Source organism: Delphinapterus leucas, chromosome 15 (genome assembly GCF_059928025.1).
Source record: "Delphinapterus leucas isolate spDelLeu-1000000601 "Yukka" chromosome 15, BTC_Dleu_Yukka2, whole genome shotgun sequence".
Taxonomy (NCBI): domain Eukaryota; kingdom Metazoa; phylum Chordata; class Mammalia; order Artiodactyla; family Monodontidae; genus Delphinapterus; species Delphinapterus leucas.
The window spans coordinates 51,686,522-51,701,197 of record NC_143143.1 but is presented as its reverse complement, the minus strand read 5'-3'; the positions used below and the strand labels follow the sequence as shown (position 1 = coordinate 51,701,197).

Genomic DNA, 14,676 nt, shown 5'->3' with positions numbered 1-14,676 from the left:
CCAAGACTTTCTGCTCCTTCTGAGAAAAGAAGTGAGCTGGTGGGAAACATGAGCTCCACCTGGACAGGACTTCGCTGCCAACTCTCAGTTGGACCATCAATACACAGTATCCAGCACATCACAGGTGCTCAGTAAATATTGGTGGAATGAATGAATAAATATTTTTCAATTTGAATGGACAGGAAACACGCCAGTATAAAAATCCACCTAGTTTTTAAATTATCAATAATGCGTTTAATCAGTAGATCATTTCTTAGTTTAGAAGCATCATAAATTAATACTTTGTAGAAGATAAACAAGCAATTTATGGTGAAAACTCAGAGTGGATGCTTTGACTAGCAGAAAAGAAGGTGCTATCTTCTCCACTTATGAGTGAAGGGAGAAGGAAGATGAGTTTCCCTGAAGTATGTACACTCTACACTTGGCTCTTTGCACATTTTCCCAAATTGTCCTTCTTATAAGAGGCTCTAAACATGACAATTTCTGTCCACATATTTTTCTATCCCTTTTAAGTTAGAGTCAAGGAATTAGTCTCTTCCTTGGAAACCATTCCCTCACCCTCAAATGACTAAACCAAGTGAAATTCAGCATGGAGCTGAGAACAAGCATGAAATTATATTCCCCAGAGCTTTTCTTTTTCATTCCATAAAAGGTTTGGAACATTTAACTAGGAGAGTTGTCATGAGTGGTAAACAAACAAGCAAAATAATTGAAATGTCTATTCCTTTGGGCCAGAAAAAGAAATCATATTAAAAGTTAAAATTAAATGTTGTTTACTGCATTTCAGTTTACCATGTACTCTCGACTCTTTTCCCCCTAGGAATTCTAAACTAATTTTTTGTTCTTTTCTATCTTCAGTGAGTCTTGTGGCTAATATATGATTGAACGGTTCTTTGAGTAGAGCCTGTCTGCTAATAAATACACCAAAGTGAGAGTACCCTTAGGTCAGTTAAAAGGCACTTCAATTATTGTGTGAAAAATCCCTCTTCTGGGTCCGATTTTCACACTTCATGAAATAGAAACCCCGGACCCAATGCTCACAGGTTCTTTCATCTTATTTGGGGATTAAGGAGTAAAATTTTTAATTTTTGTTTCTTTGCTTGTTTGTCGGGATTCCCTTGGTTACGAGTGACAAAAACCTATATTGGACTAACTTAGACAAGAATAGTATATACTAGAAAAGTACATAGGGGAAGGCCATGTAAGGAAGGGTTGACCATCCACACTGGAGAAGGGAAGGGATAAAGAGACGCCTACCAGAAACCACTCACAGCACTTCCTATGTTTGTCTGTCTCTGTCTCTCTCCCTTTCTGTCCTGATTTTCTCTGCATGTCAGTATTATTTTTGTCCAAAGCAGCACACAGGCTTCCCCTTGTCAGAAAATATAGGCATCAACCCCTTCCAAGTTATATTTCTTTCACTAAGGACAGGTTGGAAAAATCTTGGGGCAAGCCTTTTTAGTGTGATATGATTGGCCAAGCTTGCAACCTTAGACCAATCACCTGTGGCTAGTGTCGGGGTATGACTGGTCCTACTTGGATCTATGCCTCCCCGGACCAGTTACCTTGGCCCAGGGATGGGCGTAAAGAACACAGCAGCTCCATGGAAACCACATTAGGCACAGAGCCAGTTCTCAGAAAGCAGAGGAAGTTTTTTCTGAAGTAGTATTGGGTAGAGAAAACTATAGTTGAGCCCCACACTCTCTCTTTCTAGGGTAAGAAAGAGATAAATTATTAACGCCTAGACGTAATCTCATTGCCAGTTTAATGTAAGTCTGACAATAGTGTCATATTATTAACAAAATCATAATATTAATCACTCTGCCTCCTGGACTTTAAGTAGAGGAAGTTTAAATGAAAACAGTAAATGCTGTAAGAGCAGAATTATAGTAAGAGTGATCTTTTGAAAATAGCTGAAAAGGGCAGAATGTTACAGGGAGGGGTCTATTGTATGAGAGAGTTGGGGAGACCAAGGGGAGCTGAGTAGAGTGGAAGAGCATTTGTCATATTAAACACAGAGATATTGTCCTTTTTTAAACATATTCTTTGGGATTCTATGGAGACACTATTTTCATTAGTTTCATGCAAAAGCCACATTAAAAAATAAAAAACACATGCCTGGATTTCACAATAAGGCATTTGTTCTTAAAGGAACAAAACTTAGCTTGTTAAATATCAAAATTATGTAGTTTAAGAAGTATTTTCAATAAGACAGCCCATGGCTTGGACATGATGCACCATAGCCATAACCAAGGCCCGGGTCAATGTGGTTCTTAAACTTAACAGATTTTTTGTGTGTGTGTGTGTGCGGTACGCGGGCCTCTCACTGTTGTGGCCCCTCCCGTTGCGGAGCACAGGCTCCGGACGCGCAGGCTCAACGGCCATGGCTCACGGGCCCAGCCGCTCCGCGGCATGTGGGATCTTCCCGGACCGGGGCACGAACCCGCGTCCCCTGCATCGGCAGGCGGACTCTCAACCACTGCGCCACCAGGGAAGCCCCGCAATAATTTTTGAGTGCCTATTTTATGTAGAGCCTGGTGTCCAGACAACCACTGGCTGGTGCCTACCCCCTTATCAGGAGTTGAGCAGCACAGCCCAGTGGAATGTCTGCAACCATGGGAATGCCCTACATCTGTGCTGTCTCTCATTCAAATGGGAATGCCATCCAGGTGGAAAAATAACATGAGAAAAAGTATAGAAGCAGGTATGTGCCCAGACAGTCTGAGAGTAAAATACATCCTAGTTTATTGAGGGTGCTGAATGCTAATCAGGAAAGGAAATTTGGAGCTGGAGTGTAACGTATTTGAGGATACAGAGCCAGTTAAGGCTCGGGACATACAAAAAATACTATTTGTGATATGGAGCAGAAAGACTAAGGAGAGACTGAGGGCAGGGAGAGAATACTTGCCAAGTCCAGACAGGAGTTAATGAGGACCTACACCAGAGCGCTGTTAACACAGAGCCAAGAGATAACATGGTGACAGAAGAAATGAACAATTCTCCAGGACTCAACAGATGGGGAAAGCACCCAAGAGGGCAGTCAAATGTAATGCACACTTTTAACCTGAGTGATGATACTTAATGGGAAAATACGATGACTTGCCTCTGTGAAAGGTGTTGAGATGCTGGTGAGCCATCCTCAGCCAGAGATGGTCAAAGGCAGTTGATGCAGAAATGAATTGAAGCACTTAAAAGAATCAGAGAAGAGTGACTGTGGGAATTGCTGGAGATACTGTAAATGAAGGAAAGAGAGCTTCTTATGAGAGTGGTTGGCAGCTGGCATCCTATCAAAAGGATAAAGTCATGATTCCCAAACCATGCGCCACGTCACTCTGAAGCACCACGTTGAACTCACAGGGGTATTGTGGGATATCTTATGTTTTTGAAGGAAACAGAGCAACATCTGTTGGATTCTGTGCAAAGTACTACTATTAAGTTATTTGGACCTAACCATTTAATAAATAAATGGAACTGTTCTTTTATTTCTTTTGGCCTAGGGGGTGCCATGAAAAAATTACTGAGATCCTAAGGATACAATGAGCTAAGAAAATTTATGAATCTCTAGAATAATAAAAGTTCATCCTGAGATATGGCCAATGAGTTTAGTAACAAAAAAGTTTTTGTAGTCTTAAAGCAAAATCAGGTAAATGCCAGTAGTTGGAATGGAAGAGATGGTGGGGTTGAAGACGGTGGCAGTGGGGCATTGCAGCTGTGGAAGCAGCCATTGGTCTTCCATTTTAGGGATGGAAAGGAAAGAAAGGTCAAAGGTGGAACAAAAGTTCAGGGTTCTGGGAGGATAAGAAAATAGAGATGTGTTTTTAGGCAAAGGGAACGAATGTATCCAGTGCAGAAGAAAGTTTGAGAGAAGAAAGTGAAATGGTGATCCACAGGGAGAAGAAGATGGGACAAAAAGCAAAGGAAAACCTTCCTCTGGGAAGGAAGGGTAAGGAAACCAAGCTAAGAACCTATGACCTGGTTTATTAGGAATCACACATGTGTCTTCTCTTCCAGCTTTCACAACCACCCCAGGAAGGAAACATTATCCCTGACTCAGAGGTGAGGAAGCTGAGTCTTGGGTAATGAAGACAATGCACATAAAGTTCTGCAGCTCTTTTGAGACAGAAAAGAGGGAATTTGAGAAGGTGCCTTAGAGACTGGGTGGCTTAAACAATGAATATTTATTTCTGACAGTTCTGAAGGCTGAGAAGTCCAAAATTAAGGCACCAGTAGATTTGGCGTCTGGTGAGAGTCCACTTCCCAGTTTATAGAGAGCTTTCTTCTAACTGTGTCCTCACGTGGTGGAAGGGGTGAGAGAGCTCTTGTGGTTTCTTTTACAATTATGGGCACTAATCCCATTCATGAGGGCTCCACCCCCATGACCAAATCACCCAAAGGTCCCACCTCCTAATACCATTACACTGGGGGTCAGGATTTCAATATATTTATTTTGGGGAAACACAAACATTCAGTGCATAACAGAGGGCTTCTTCTAAACTGTCTCCATCTTCCCCAATAATGTGCACATGAATTTCCTGGGAATTTTGTTATAATGCAGATTTTTGTTTAGTCCATTGTGTTAGGGCCTGAGAATTTGCATTTCTGCTGTGTTCCCTGGTAATGCCAACGCTGCTGGCTCCTGGACTATATTTTGAGTAGCAAGATCTAGAAAGCCAACTCATCAGCTCAGTGTTTCTAGAATAATGCCAGGTCTTTAGTAGGCATTTGATAAATATTTGTTGAATTGTGGCTAACTTGAATAGTTTAGATAAAGGTGTGTGTTCTGGGAGCAAAGGAGGTGGGAATTAGTTCTGAGAAGAATAAAAAACAAGTACAGATGGTGCAAGGGAGGGGCAAAAAGGAAGGCCAGGGGATGCAGCAGACAGGAAACTTTTGCAGAACCTTGAGGGAAGTTGGTGTTGGCAGTTGTGTGGGGGCTGAAAACAAATGGAAATAAAACTCAGAACCAAGTGGGTAGAGGGCTGGGAGATCTCAAGCTCAGTGGCTTCATTGCCTGGATGTTGATGTTGCTGAGGAAGAGGGCAGGAGTGGGGAGGAAAGCTGTAAATGTGAACAGGTGCTGCCATAATCAAGAAATGATTCTGGACTAGGGTGAATGATGGAGATGAGAACACGGAAACAGAAGCATGAATGTCACTGAATTCAGAAGTGTTGCTGGGAGACTTAGCAGTGGCTATAGAAGGAGGGCGAGCTCACTGAGACTCCCTAGATCTGGCAAAGAATCCACATCATCTGAGGAGATTTTGAAAACACTGATTCCCAGGCCCTGCCCCTAGACATGTGGAGTCCATAGGCCTAGGAACAGGTCCTGGAACGTGTATTTTTAAGAAATTGCTCACAAGGGATTCTGATGTTGCCACCAAGGTTGGGGCTCCCCTGATAACCCTCTAAGTCCTTAGGCTGAACGGGGGAGGAGAAAGGTCCTCTGGGGAGGCGAAGGCCCTGTGTGTACCCCTCAGCTAGAAAAGACGTGCTGCGGGAATCCTCAAGGAAACGGTCAGAGTCTTTGCACAGCAGGATTTCACATCTAGACGGTTTGATAAATGGCATTACTAAACTGCAGTATTTCATGATTTCTTTAATTGTGACAGTCATGATCAGGCAACCTCTTTTGAATGATTTTCAATGGTTTCAAATAGGCTTTCTGCTGGCCCAAGCTCCAGTTAATATTTGTTCAGATTTAATCCACTTCACAGATGAGTGCATCAAATTTCATGTTCATGTCAAGTTAATGTGGATTCTTTATGGTAATTCTGTGAGAGAATTTCTCCCTCGATTTCTTTTATTCTCTTAGATCAGAAGAGGTTTTTAAAACAATTTCTAAAATCACAACAAAGCAGCTTGGGGGAGTGGTGAAGGCCACAAGCTGCGGAGGCTGATCTGTCTGGGTTTGTACCCAGCTCTGCCAAGTACCACCAAGTACAAGAGCCCAGAACTTGAGTCCCCTGAGTCAGTATCTTCATATGTAAAACGAGGACAGTAGCTCTTACCTCACAGGACAATTCTTAGGATTGAATAAGTTAATACATTTAAAACTCTTCAAACTATGCCTGGCATGTGTAAATTACCAATGAAAGTTTGCTAGTGGTATGATTATATTGCCTTGGTATTGTCATAGCTACTATATATATATATAACTGGTTAACTCAGTCTGCTCTATGTGAGAATCTCCATCTCTGGGGAACAGAATGGACCTTTCGTAGGAAGCCCACACCATCTATTTGATGCTCCAGTAAGAAGGGTTGAGTCCAGTTGCTATTGCTGCCTGAGCAATGGCAGAAGGTTCCATAAGTTCTTCACGTAGAATAAAGAAAGAGAAGCGACTGGAAGTTACCCACACAGGACACAAACATCAGTTTCTAAGATGGGTAACTCACGTCATTCTTGAAGCAATTAAGCAAGGAATGAAAGCTGGAAACCAAGAATTATAATTTACAGTTGATTACCTCTTACATTTTTATCACACTCAGTTTTATTTTAAGCTTCATAGTACCTCCAAGATATAAAGGCATTGATTATCTCATTTATAACCAAGAAAATGTAGGTTCAGAAAATATAGGTTCCGTGACCAAAGTCATAGTTGTAGTGAGTCATAGAGTGGAGATTGGTACCTGGGTCCACACTGTTCGTTGTCTTTGCACTTGGCAAAGACAAGCTGCAGTAACTAACCCAATAATTTAAGAAATCCTGTTTAATTAGAAACAGATAAGAAGAAGAATTTCATATTAAAACCTAGATAATGTAATGGTTGAAAATTATGTCCTTATTTCCTATGTAAGATGTCTGATGATTTTAACTATTGTTTTTTGTTAAAATTTATTTATTTATTTTTGGCTCCATTGGGTCTTCATTGCTGCATGCGGGCTTTCTCTAGTTACAGCTAGTGGGGGCTACTCTTCGTTGTGGTGTGTGGGCTTCTCATCGCGGTGGCTTCTCTTGTTGTGGAGCATGGGGTCTAGGCGTACGGGCTTCAGTAGTTGTGGCTCATGGGCTCCAGAGTACAGGCTCAGTAGCTGTGGCGCACGGGCTTAGTTGCTCCGCGCATGTGGGATCTTCCCGGACTAGGGCTTGAACCCGTGTCCCCTGCACTGGCAGGCGGATTCCTAACTGCTGCGCCACGAGGGGAGTCCCTTAACTATTGTTAAACATCAGATTTTCTAACCTCAGATACTGTTGTTTGATGTGGAGGGGGAGGAAGGGAAAAGGTGCTTTGTTTGTGATAATGTAAAATAGCCAACTTGCATTTTCTTTCCTCAGCTTATTCAAAAATTGACAGATGTTGCTGAAGAATGTCAGAATAATCAGTTAAAGAAGCTTAAAGAAATTTGTGAGAAGTAAGCCTTCATTCTCATTACAATAGATTTGTGTACGTAAATGTATTAAACACCAATTGCTATTTGCTTGACCATTTTTCCCTTTTACTTCCATTTTGCCTTCAGAGAGAAGAAGGAATTAAAGAAGAAAATGGATAAAAAGAGGCAGGAGAAGATAACAGAAGCTAAATCCAAAGACAAAAGCCAGATGGAAGAGTAAGTAGAAAGAACCCCCTTTCTCCCAGCTTTTGCCTGGGAATTATTCTACAGCAGAATAACAGCTTCCAACCATACAAAGGCCCATCTGTGAAATTTCTCCTCTAATTAACCTTTTTGAAGATCCCTTTTATAAGGTTTTTCATAGTGAACTCAAAGAGCAGTTCAATAAAGGATTGAGGTGCCCACAGGGCCTGTAGATAAAGGCTGAGTAAAGACCCACCCTAAGGGAAAGGCTAAATCTTCACTTCTGATATTGTCAGACAACCCTCCTGGCATTCAGTGAAAACAGAGCTTGTGCCTTGGGTGGAACCTGACCTTTGTTCAGAGCTGGCAGATTGGTACCTTCCTTGCAGCAGTAAGAAGGATGTTGAGAGTTCTGTAAACTTTCATCTGGAAGCCTGAGGTTCCCATGTTTGTTGATGATGGATGAGTTCATATAATGATCTTTTTGTCATTTGCTTTCAGGGAAAAGACAGAGATGATCCGGTCATACATCCAGGAGGTGGTGCAGTACATCAAGAGGGTATGTCATGCCGATGAGTCTCTCTCTCTTTTGCAAACCATGTATGAATGTTTGATAAATACCATGTGAGCCTATGGAGAGAAAAGCCATGCTTCATTGTAACTCTTTATCACCAGCACCCAGCAGAGCTACTTCCCAGAGCAGCCAGTCTGTAATCAGTGTTTCTGCAAGTTTAATTGCAAACCTCTATGTAGAAAGGTTCATCTGAAGATAGACATTAAGAATCATTTCTAGAGTCAGGAACCCAGAAACATGATGTCAAGGGGACCTTCCACAAAAGAACCTTTAGTTGTCACCAACAGTGGAGAGGTGGCAACCTCCAAAGGTTTTTCATTAATTTTTAAATTGGTATTATGGACATTTTCAAACATTAACAAAAATATGAGAATGGTATAATCCATCGATCACCTCACTCCCACCCTCTGTGTACCCATCACCCAGCTTCAATACTTGCACTCTCCTACCCTTATAAGGTCAGTTCTTGACCAGGATATGAAATAAACATATGCCACAGATCTGAAAAGGTTTTAATTTTTTCTGAAAACATTCACTTGAATGTTTAGATGAAAATGACTTTATTTGTAACTTTCTTATAGTTAGAAGAGGCACAAAGTAAACGGCAAGAAAAACTCGTAGAGAAACACAAAGAGATACGTCAGCAGATCCTGGACGAAAAGCCCAAGGTAAACTGAACGGAATAATAATACACAGTGATTTCATTTTCTTTCCATTTAATTAGAATAAAACCTCCCTAGTTCAGGTATGTCTCACACAGTCTCAGACCAGTTCTTGCATGTGAAACTCATGTAACTTTCTCAATGATGGTAAAAATCTTGATAGCAATATTCAGTAAGCACTCATCACCGGTCATCTTTAAAAATTGCAAATGCACGAAACCCAGATCCTGAGATTTGGTTTCAGTTGGTCTGGGATGTAGCTCAGGCATAGATATTTTTAAAGCACACCTCCCCCCCACCACCACTACCACCTCCCCACCAGGAAAGAGAGAAATTAGGCAAGTTTCTTCAGCTCTAAATAGATGATGTAATATTGTAATGGCAGACTCTGTCCAGCAGAGGATGTCTTGTACCAAAGTCACCCTGGTTTTTAATTTAACAAAATATTTTCATAAACCAGAAAAAAAAAATGTTTTTCCCCCATAATAATAGTTTATTGGGGCTCCACTTTAAAATTACCTTATGCTTATTTGGTCAAAATCAATCATTCCTTGAATATTAACTTTAAACCAACTGAATATCTGTAAATCAAATACTTTCAGGTTAGCATAATCTCAGTTTTAGATCATTCTATCCATTTTGATTCATCATTGAATATTTTTCTGTTGTGAAAAACGTGCTTTTCCGTTTTCCTGTTCTTCCATCTGCAGTTTAAAATATCTACTCTAAAAGGCACGGCTATTACATTTCTGCAAAGATCAAATGTTAGTTTTGTTTCATTGTATAGTCTGTTCAATATACTTCTTATAGATTGCTTGTGGCTAATTTAAAATATATTTTTGTGGTTGTTTCTGCTCTTATTTATTGGGCAGAACGTTTATTTAATATTTTTTACACAAAGTTTTTAGGCTTGGGAATACAGATTCTCAAACAGTAGTGAAAATCTAAGAATTAATCATTATTGAGATATGCTGCTCATTTTTATGTTTTTTATATAAATAAATTATGTTTTTAATTTTTATATAAAAATACATTTTTTAATGTTTTTTTATAAATACAATTTAAATATTCTTAGCCACCCTCTCAAGTTGATTATGCATTAGTAAGGTAGAATACATTTTAACATAATTTTAGACTTTGCAGTATTTTCCATTTAGGATTGATTTTTTTTTTTTAATGCGCAAAGGTTTGGAGCCAAAGATCCAGGTTTGACTGAAATTTCAGAAACACCTTAAGAATAATGAGTGATATATTCAAATACATACATTTTCAATCCATGCTGTCTGAATTTCAATTTGTCATTACTTTGTACACTGGTATGGTATATTTAGCTTACGGTTGATATTTCATTAGCCAGTTTTTATATTTCTAAAACATCTCTCTTGGAAAATATTGTTATTCCCACAATTTTTGTTTTGTTTTCATTTTTGTTCAAAAATGTCAGCTACTTTACTCCTAAATAAAATGTGATCACAAATGTGTTTAAATTACATAAATCTCAGTATAAATAATCCTCCAAAGATTTTATGTTACTGCTCTAGCTTACCATGATGAAAATCAAATTTAGTAGTAGCTTTCTTCATTGGATATAAGCGAACATTAGAAGAACTCATAACTGTTGGATAATTTATCAGTCAGGTGTATTCAGCAGCAGCTTTACAGAAAAACCCAATTAAAACTGGCTTAAGCGACAATATCACTTAGCAAGTCACGTTATTGGAAGCTCAGAGGTATTGAAACTTGAAGAATAGCTAATTTAGTGGTTCAATAACCTCATCAAGAATCAGGGTATTTTTCAGAATTTCCGCAGTGTTATCTCAGTTTATTGCCTTTCATCCCCAGGCTGTCAACCCACAGTCACAAGACGTCTGCCTTAGCTCCATGCATCATAACCTTCATCTTGTAACTGATTATAGGTTTGAGGAAAACTTTCCTAAATCTCCTCAATAGACCTCCCCTCATTGGCTAGAATTGTGTCCATTTCCATTCCTAAATCAATTATGAGCATAAGAATGTAATTTTCATGATTGGCTTAGAGTAATTAAGACTTACGCAAAAGGGTAGAGGGATTTCACCTTCTCTTCAATCCCACGATCACCAGGTACCTGAACAAAACTGATGTTTTCTTATCAAAAAAATAGAGGAGAGATAATAGTTGGGTAGGTAATTAACAGTGTGCCCCCTACCATATGTATAGCAATTTTCCATTTCTTTTTTGGCCCCTGAGAAATAGATCTGAAGTGTTTCTATGAATTTTTAGTCATTCTGTTGCCTTTATTTTTGACTGTAACTAGGTACCACAATGATTCCTCTTTGCTTTTCACCCATGAGGCTGCTTTTAATGACCATCTTATTGTGTCTGGATTTGAAGGTTGCCCTTGAAGATTGTTGGTTCCACGTCAAACTAAAGCATTTATTGAGAGGTTTTCTTCAGGGCTTAAAACTTTTGTGCTTTGTAACCATGACTTTAATAATATAATAAGAAACCATGACTGTTAATATTGTAAGACACAGTGGCTAATAAAGGGAAATGACCGTGACCAGAAAGAGGAATAATAAACAGTGAAATAAAACAATAAGATCAAGTGTAGGTCATGTGGAGAAAGACCAAAACACGGGATGGCAAAACTGAGCAAATGAAAGGCCAGGCCAGCAGAGCAGTTATCTGTGCTCCTATAATTACTGGATGCGGACCAGAAATAGAACAGAACTGGCTTTGAAATAATCCCTCTTCACATCAGTATTGGAGTAGCCTTTGATACCTGACATAGATATGAGGGAAATTAACAGAAGTAGAAACAAAATAGAAAGAGGAGCAACTCAAGGAAATGAATGACCAGCAGTACCTATAAAAGAGGTTAACTGAGTGAGTTCCATTCAGTCAGAAGGATGAGAAGACGGGGTGATTTTATGACATCTAGAAATTTATGAACTGTTCCATCACTCAATGTTGGACAAGGAAATTGAGTTGACACTGTAGTAGGTAATATTAAAGATAGTTGCAACCTTCTTATGAAGAGGAAAGCATGCCAAACTTTGCCAGAAGTTGCCGAGGGGAATAGAGTTCCTCCTTCAAGTGTTTTTTAGGTGGGATAAGCAGTTTTTAACTAGAAACCAAGAAAGACTAATCTTTCACTTATGGCAAAAACATACACTATATGGCATCATGTCTCTTCCCATTCATCAGTGTCTTTCACCTTACTGTCGATTATATCATTTACTTCCTCTTTATCCACTTATTCTAACTAATGTGATCATGTGTTTTATGTTCCTAACCTCCTCTTAAACAAGAGGGTGCTCTTTTTCCATTCCTATTTTCTCCTAGTGTCACTATTTTCAGTTGTCCTGAACCCCAATCACAATCTGTGTGATTTTCCAAGCATTTGGTAACCAAACAACTTGTTTGTTTAAAAGTGAACAAACAAGTATAAAAAAATTTTTTAACCAAAGAAATTTGAAAATCCAATTGGTGAAACACAATAGTTCTTCAGTGGCAAGGAGTTCTGGCTAGATTTAGAGCAAGTTAACAGATGTAGATTAATTGAAAGGGTAGCTTTTTACTCAACCATACTTATGATCTGGAAGGATTAACTCAAGTTCCAAACATTTTTACCATGATGCTACAGAACAGAACAATGTGCCTCAATCAAAACCAGGTTAAAATTCCATTTCATTTACACATATGGACGAAGAACTTCCATCCTGCTGGTCTGTATTTGGTAGGGGACCAAATTGGACCAACCCCACAATGTGAAAGTTTATGTGTAGAGTCCATTTTTCCCATTCAAAAAGAGATTCAGTGAGTCTTTTCCTTTTGTATGTAATTTTTAAAGGAGTTGAAGAAATTGGACGTAGGTGATCCTTAGAGGCAACTTATACAATAGATAAACATTTTGGCTCTCAATTTGACATAAAATTATGTCGTGCATTCCTGTACATAAGTCCCACTGAAATTTATAAAGTCCTTACAAGGGACTACTCAGCTCCTTTTCAGTAGAGTTCTAAATCCTGGAGAAATGTTCAGCTGCATGTTCCTTAGCAGTGAGATATTTGATTCAGTCCCTGAGTGTATGCTGTTTTCAGCTTTGTTCAAAGCTGTGAAATCCATAGCTTCAGAGTTCTTAAGATGAACGCAATAAACTCTAACCAGTCTTTCAACTCAGTGACATAATTGGTTTCATTGGGATTTCCATACCTGGGTTTGCCAAAGCCATTAGGAAAGGGTTTATGTGTACAAATGGTGTTAGAAAAAACTGAAGGACCCAACTGCCACTGCAAAGAAACACACCTTTTGTGGTTGTGTTCAACTCAGAATTGATTCATTATAAAAAGGACGTTCTGCCTTTTGCCTGAACACTTCAAAGAGATTTATTTTAACATGTTGAAACATCGTTAATCAGGAGTTTCCCTGAATCTGCTGCGAATATTCCAATGTCTATTGATCACTTTGCAGCTACGGGCTCTCATTACAAGAAGAATCATCTTTTGAGGGGACTTTTTAATGAACCGTCTCCATAACCTCATAAAACAGTCGATAAATGTGTACTTTACTTTTTCTCTGACACTTAATTTGTCATGCTTCTTAGCACACAGGTTTTCTGTTTTTATATAGCTCATCAGCAAGAGAGAATTCCAAGAAGCTTTAGGGCATTTTAATTTCTACCCAAAAAACATTTCATCATGTAGCTACTGGCTTTATTTTTTCCTCCACCAGGGGAATATAGACTGATCTTCCTCCTTTCCCTGCTGACATCTTTGTAACAGGATGAGTGACTCATCCCTCTGCATGAAGTTAGTCTTGTCAGACCCACCGCTGGGTCCTGAGACAGAACCCTAAATGCAACTATTTCAGTACTGCCTTCCCAGTGCTCAGGGAGAAAGAGACTACCTTGGGGATTTAAAGTAGATGCTTCTCTTTTCCATGATTCATTTGTGCCTCCTCTAATCCTCTGCTGCTTGATGGGGAAACGTGCATTCTCCCTGCCAACAACCACTGGACCCTTTCTTAAAAACCAGACCAAAGAGTGCTAACTGGCTGCTTACCTTTTATGTTTTACTCTTTGTCAAGGCTTGGCTGACCTACTCAGTGGTTTGCGTTTTTGTTTGTTTGTGTGTGTGTGTGTGTAAGAAATTTCCTTTTCCTTTGTTTCAGTGTGAAGAATTGCCTTTTAAAAAATATATAGTCATTCACTATTTTCTTGAAAGTAAAACTTACACATGCTTGATTTCCTTCAGGCAATACTCAAATATTAAAACAGTTTTTTAACTCCGTTTTTCTCCTCTTGATTTATTTTTGAAATTTACTTTAATTCTGTAGATTTCTAAACCCGTAAGACATTATTATTCTATGTTTTACAGGCAGTGTTCATTCACAGGCTTCTTAGCTAGATATTCTTTCTTGTGTCTCAGATCATCCATTTGGGATCATTATCTTCTACATCCTTTGGAAGTTCCTTTTATACAGTCTACTGGTGGTAAACTCCTTGAGTTTTTTGACTTGTTTGTTTTCATTTCTTTCTGAAAATGACTTTATTTTAGCTTTATTCTGGAATGATATTTTCACTGGGTATAAAATTTTAGGTTGGCAGCTATTTTCTTTTAGCACATTGAAGGTGAGATTCTACTGTCCTCTGGTCTCTCTTGTTATTGAGAAGTTAATTGTGAGTCTTAGTGTAATTCTTTTGGTGATAACTTGTATTTTTACTCCTTTGCTTGCATTTAGAATTTTTTCTTATGTTTTATGCAAATTTCTATAATGTATCTAAATATGCATTTGAGGTGACTGGATGGATGGCTTTCATCAGTTCTGTAAAAACTCAGCTATCATGTCAGCAAATTGGCTTCCATCACACTTTCTAAAAATTTCCTTCCATCACATTATTTACATATAAATAAAATGGACCTTCTTATTCCATCTCCTCTTTTA

The 14,676-nt window shown here is 39.0% G+C and overlaps 1 protein-coding gene across 1 annotated transcript in view; it reads left to right on the top strand.

Moving 5' to 3' along the window:
• The window catches only part of PLCB1 (phospholipase C beta 1), a 682,471-nt gene that overhangs the window by 602,167 nt on the left and 65,628 nt on the right, over positions 1-14,676 (top strand). Inside the window, exons 28-31 of the mRNA XM_022556517.3 lie at positions 7,276-7,352; positions 7,458-7,547; positions 8,016-8,073; positions 8,670-8,756. Coding sequence (XP_022412225.1) covers positions 7,276-7,352; positions 7,458-7,547; positions 8,016-8,073; positions 8,670-8,756 — 312 coding nt within the window. The remainder of the gene's footprint in view (positions 1-7,275; positions 7,353-7,457; positions 7,548-8,015; positions 8,074-8,669; positions 8,757-14,676) is intronic.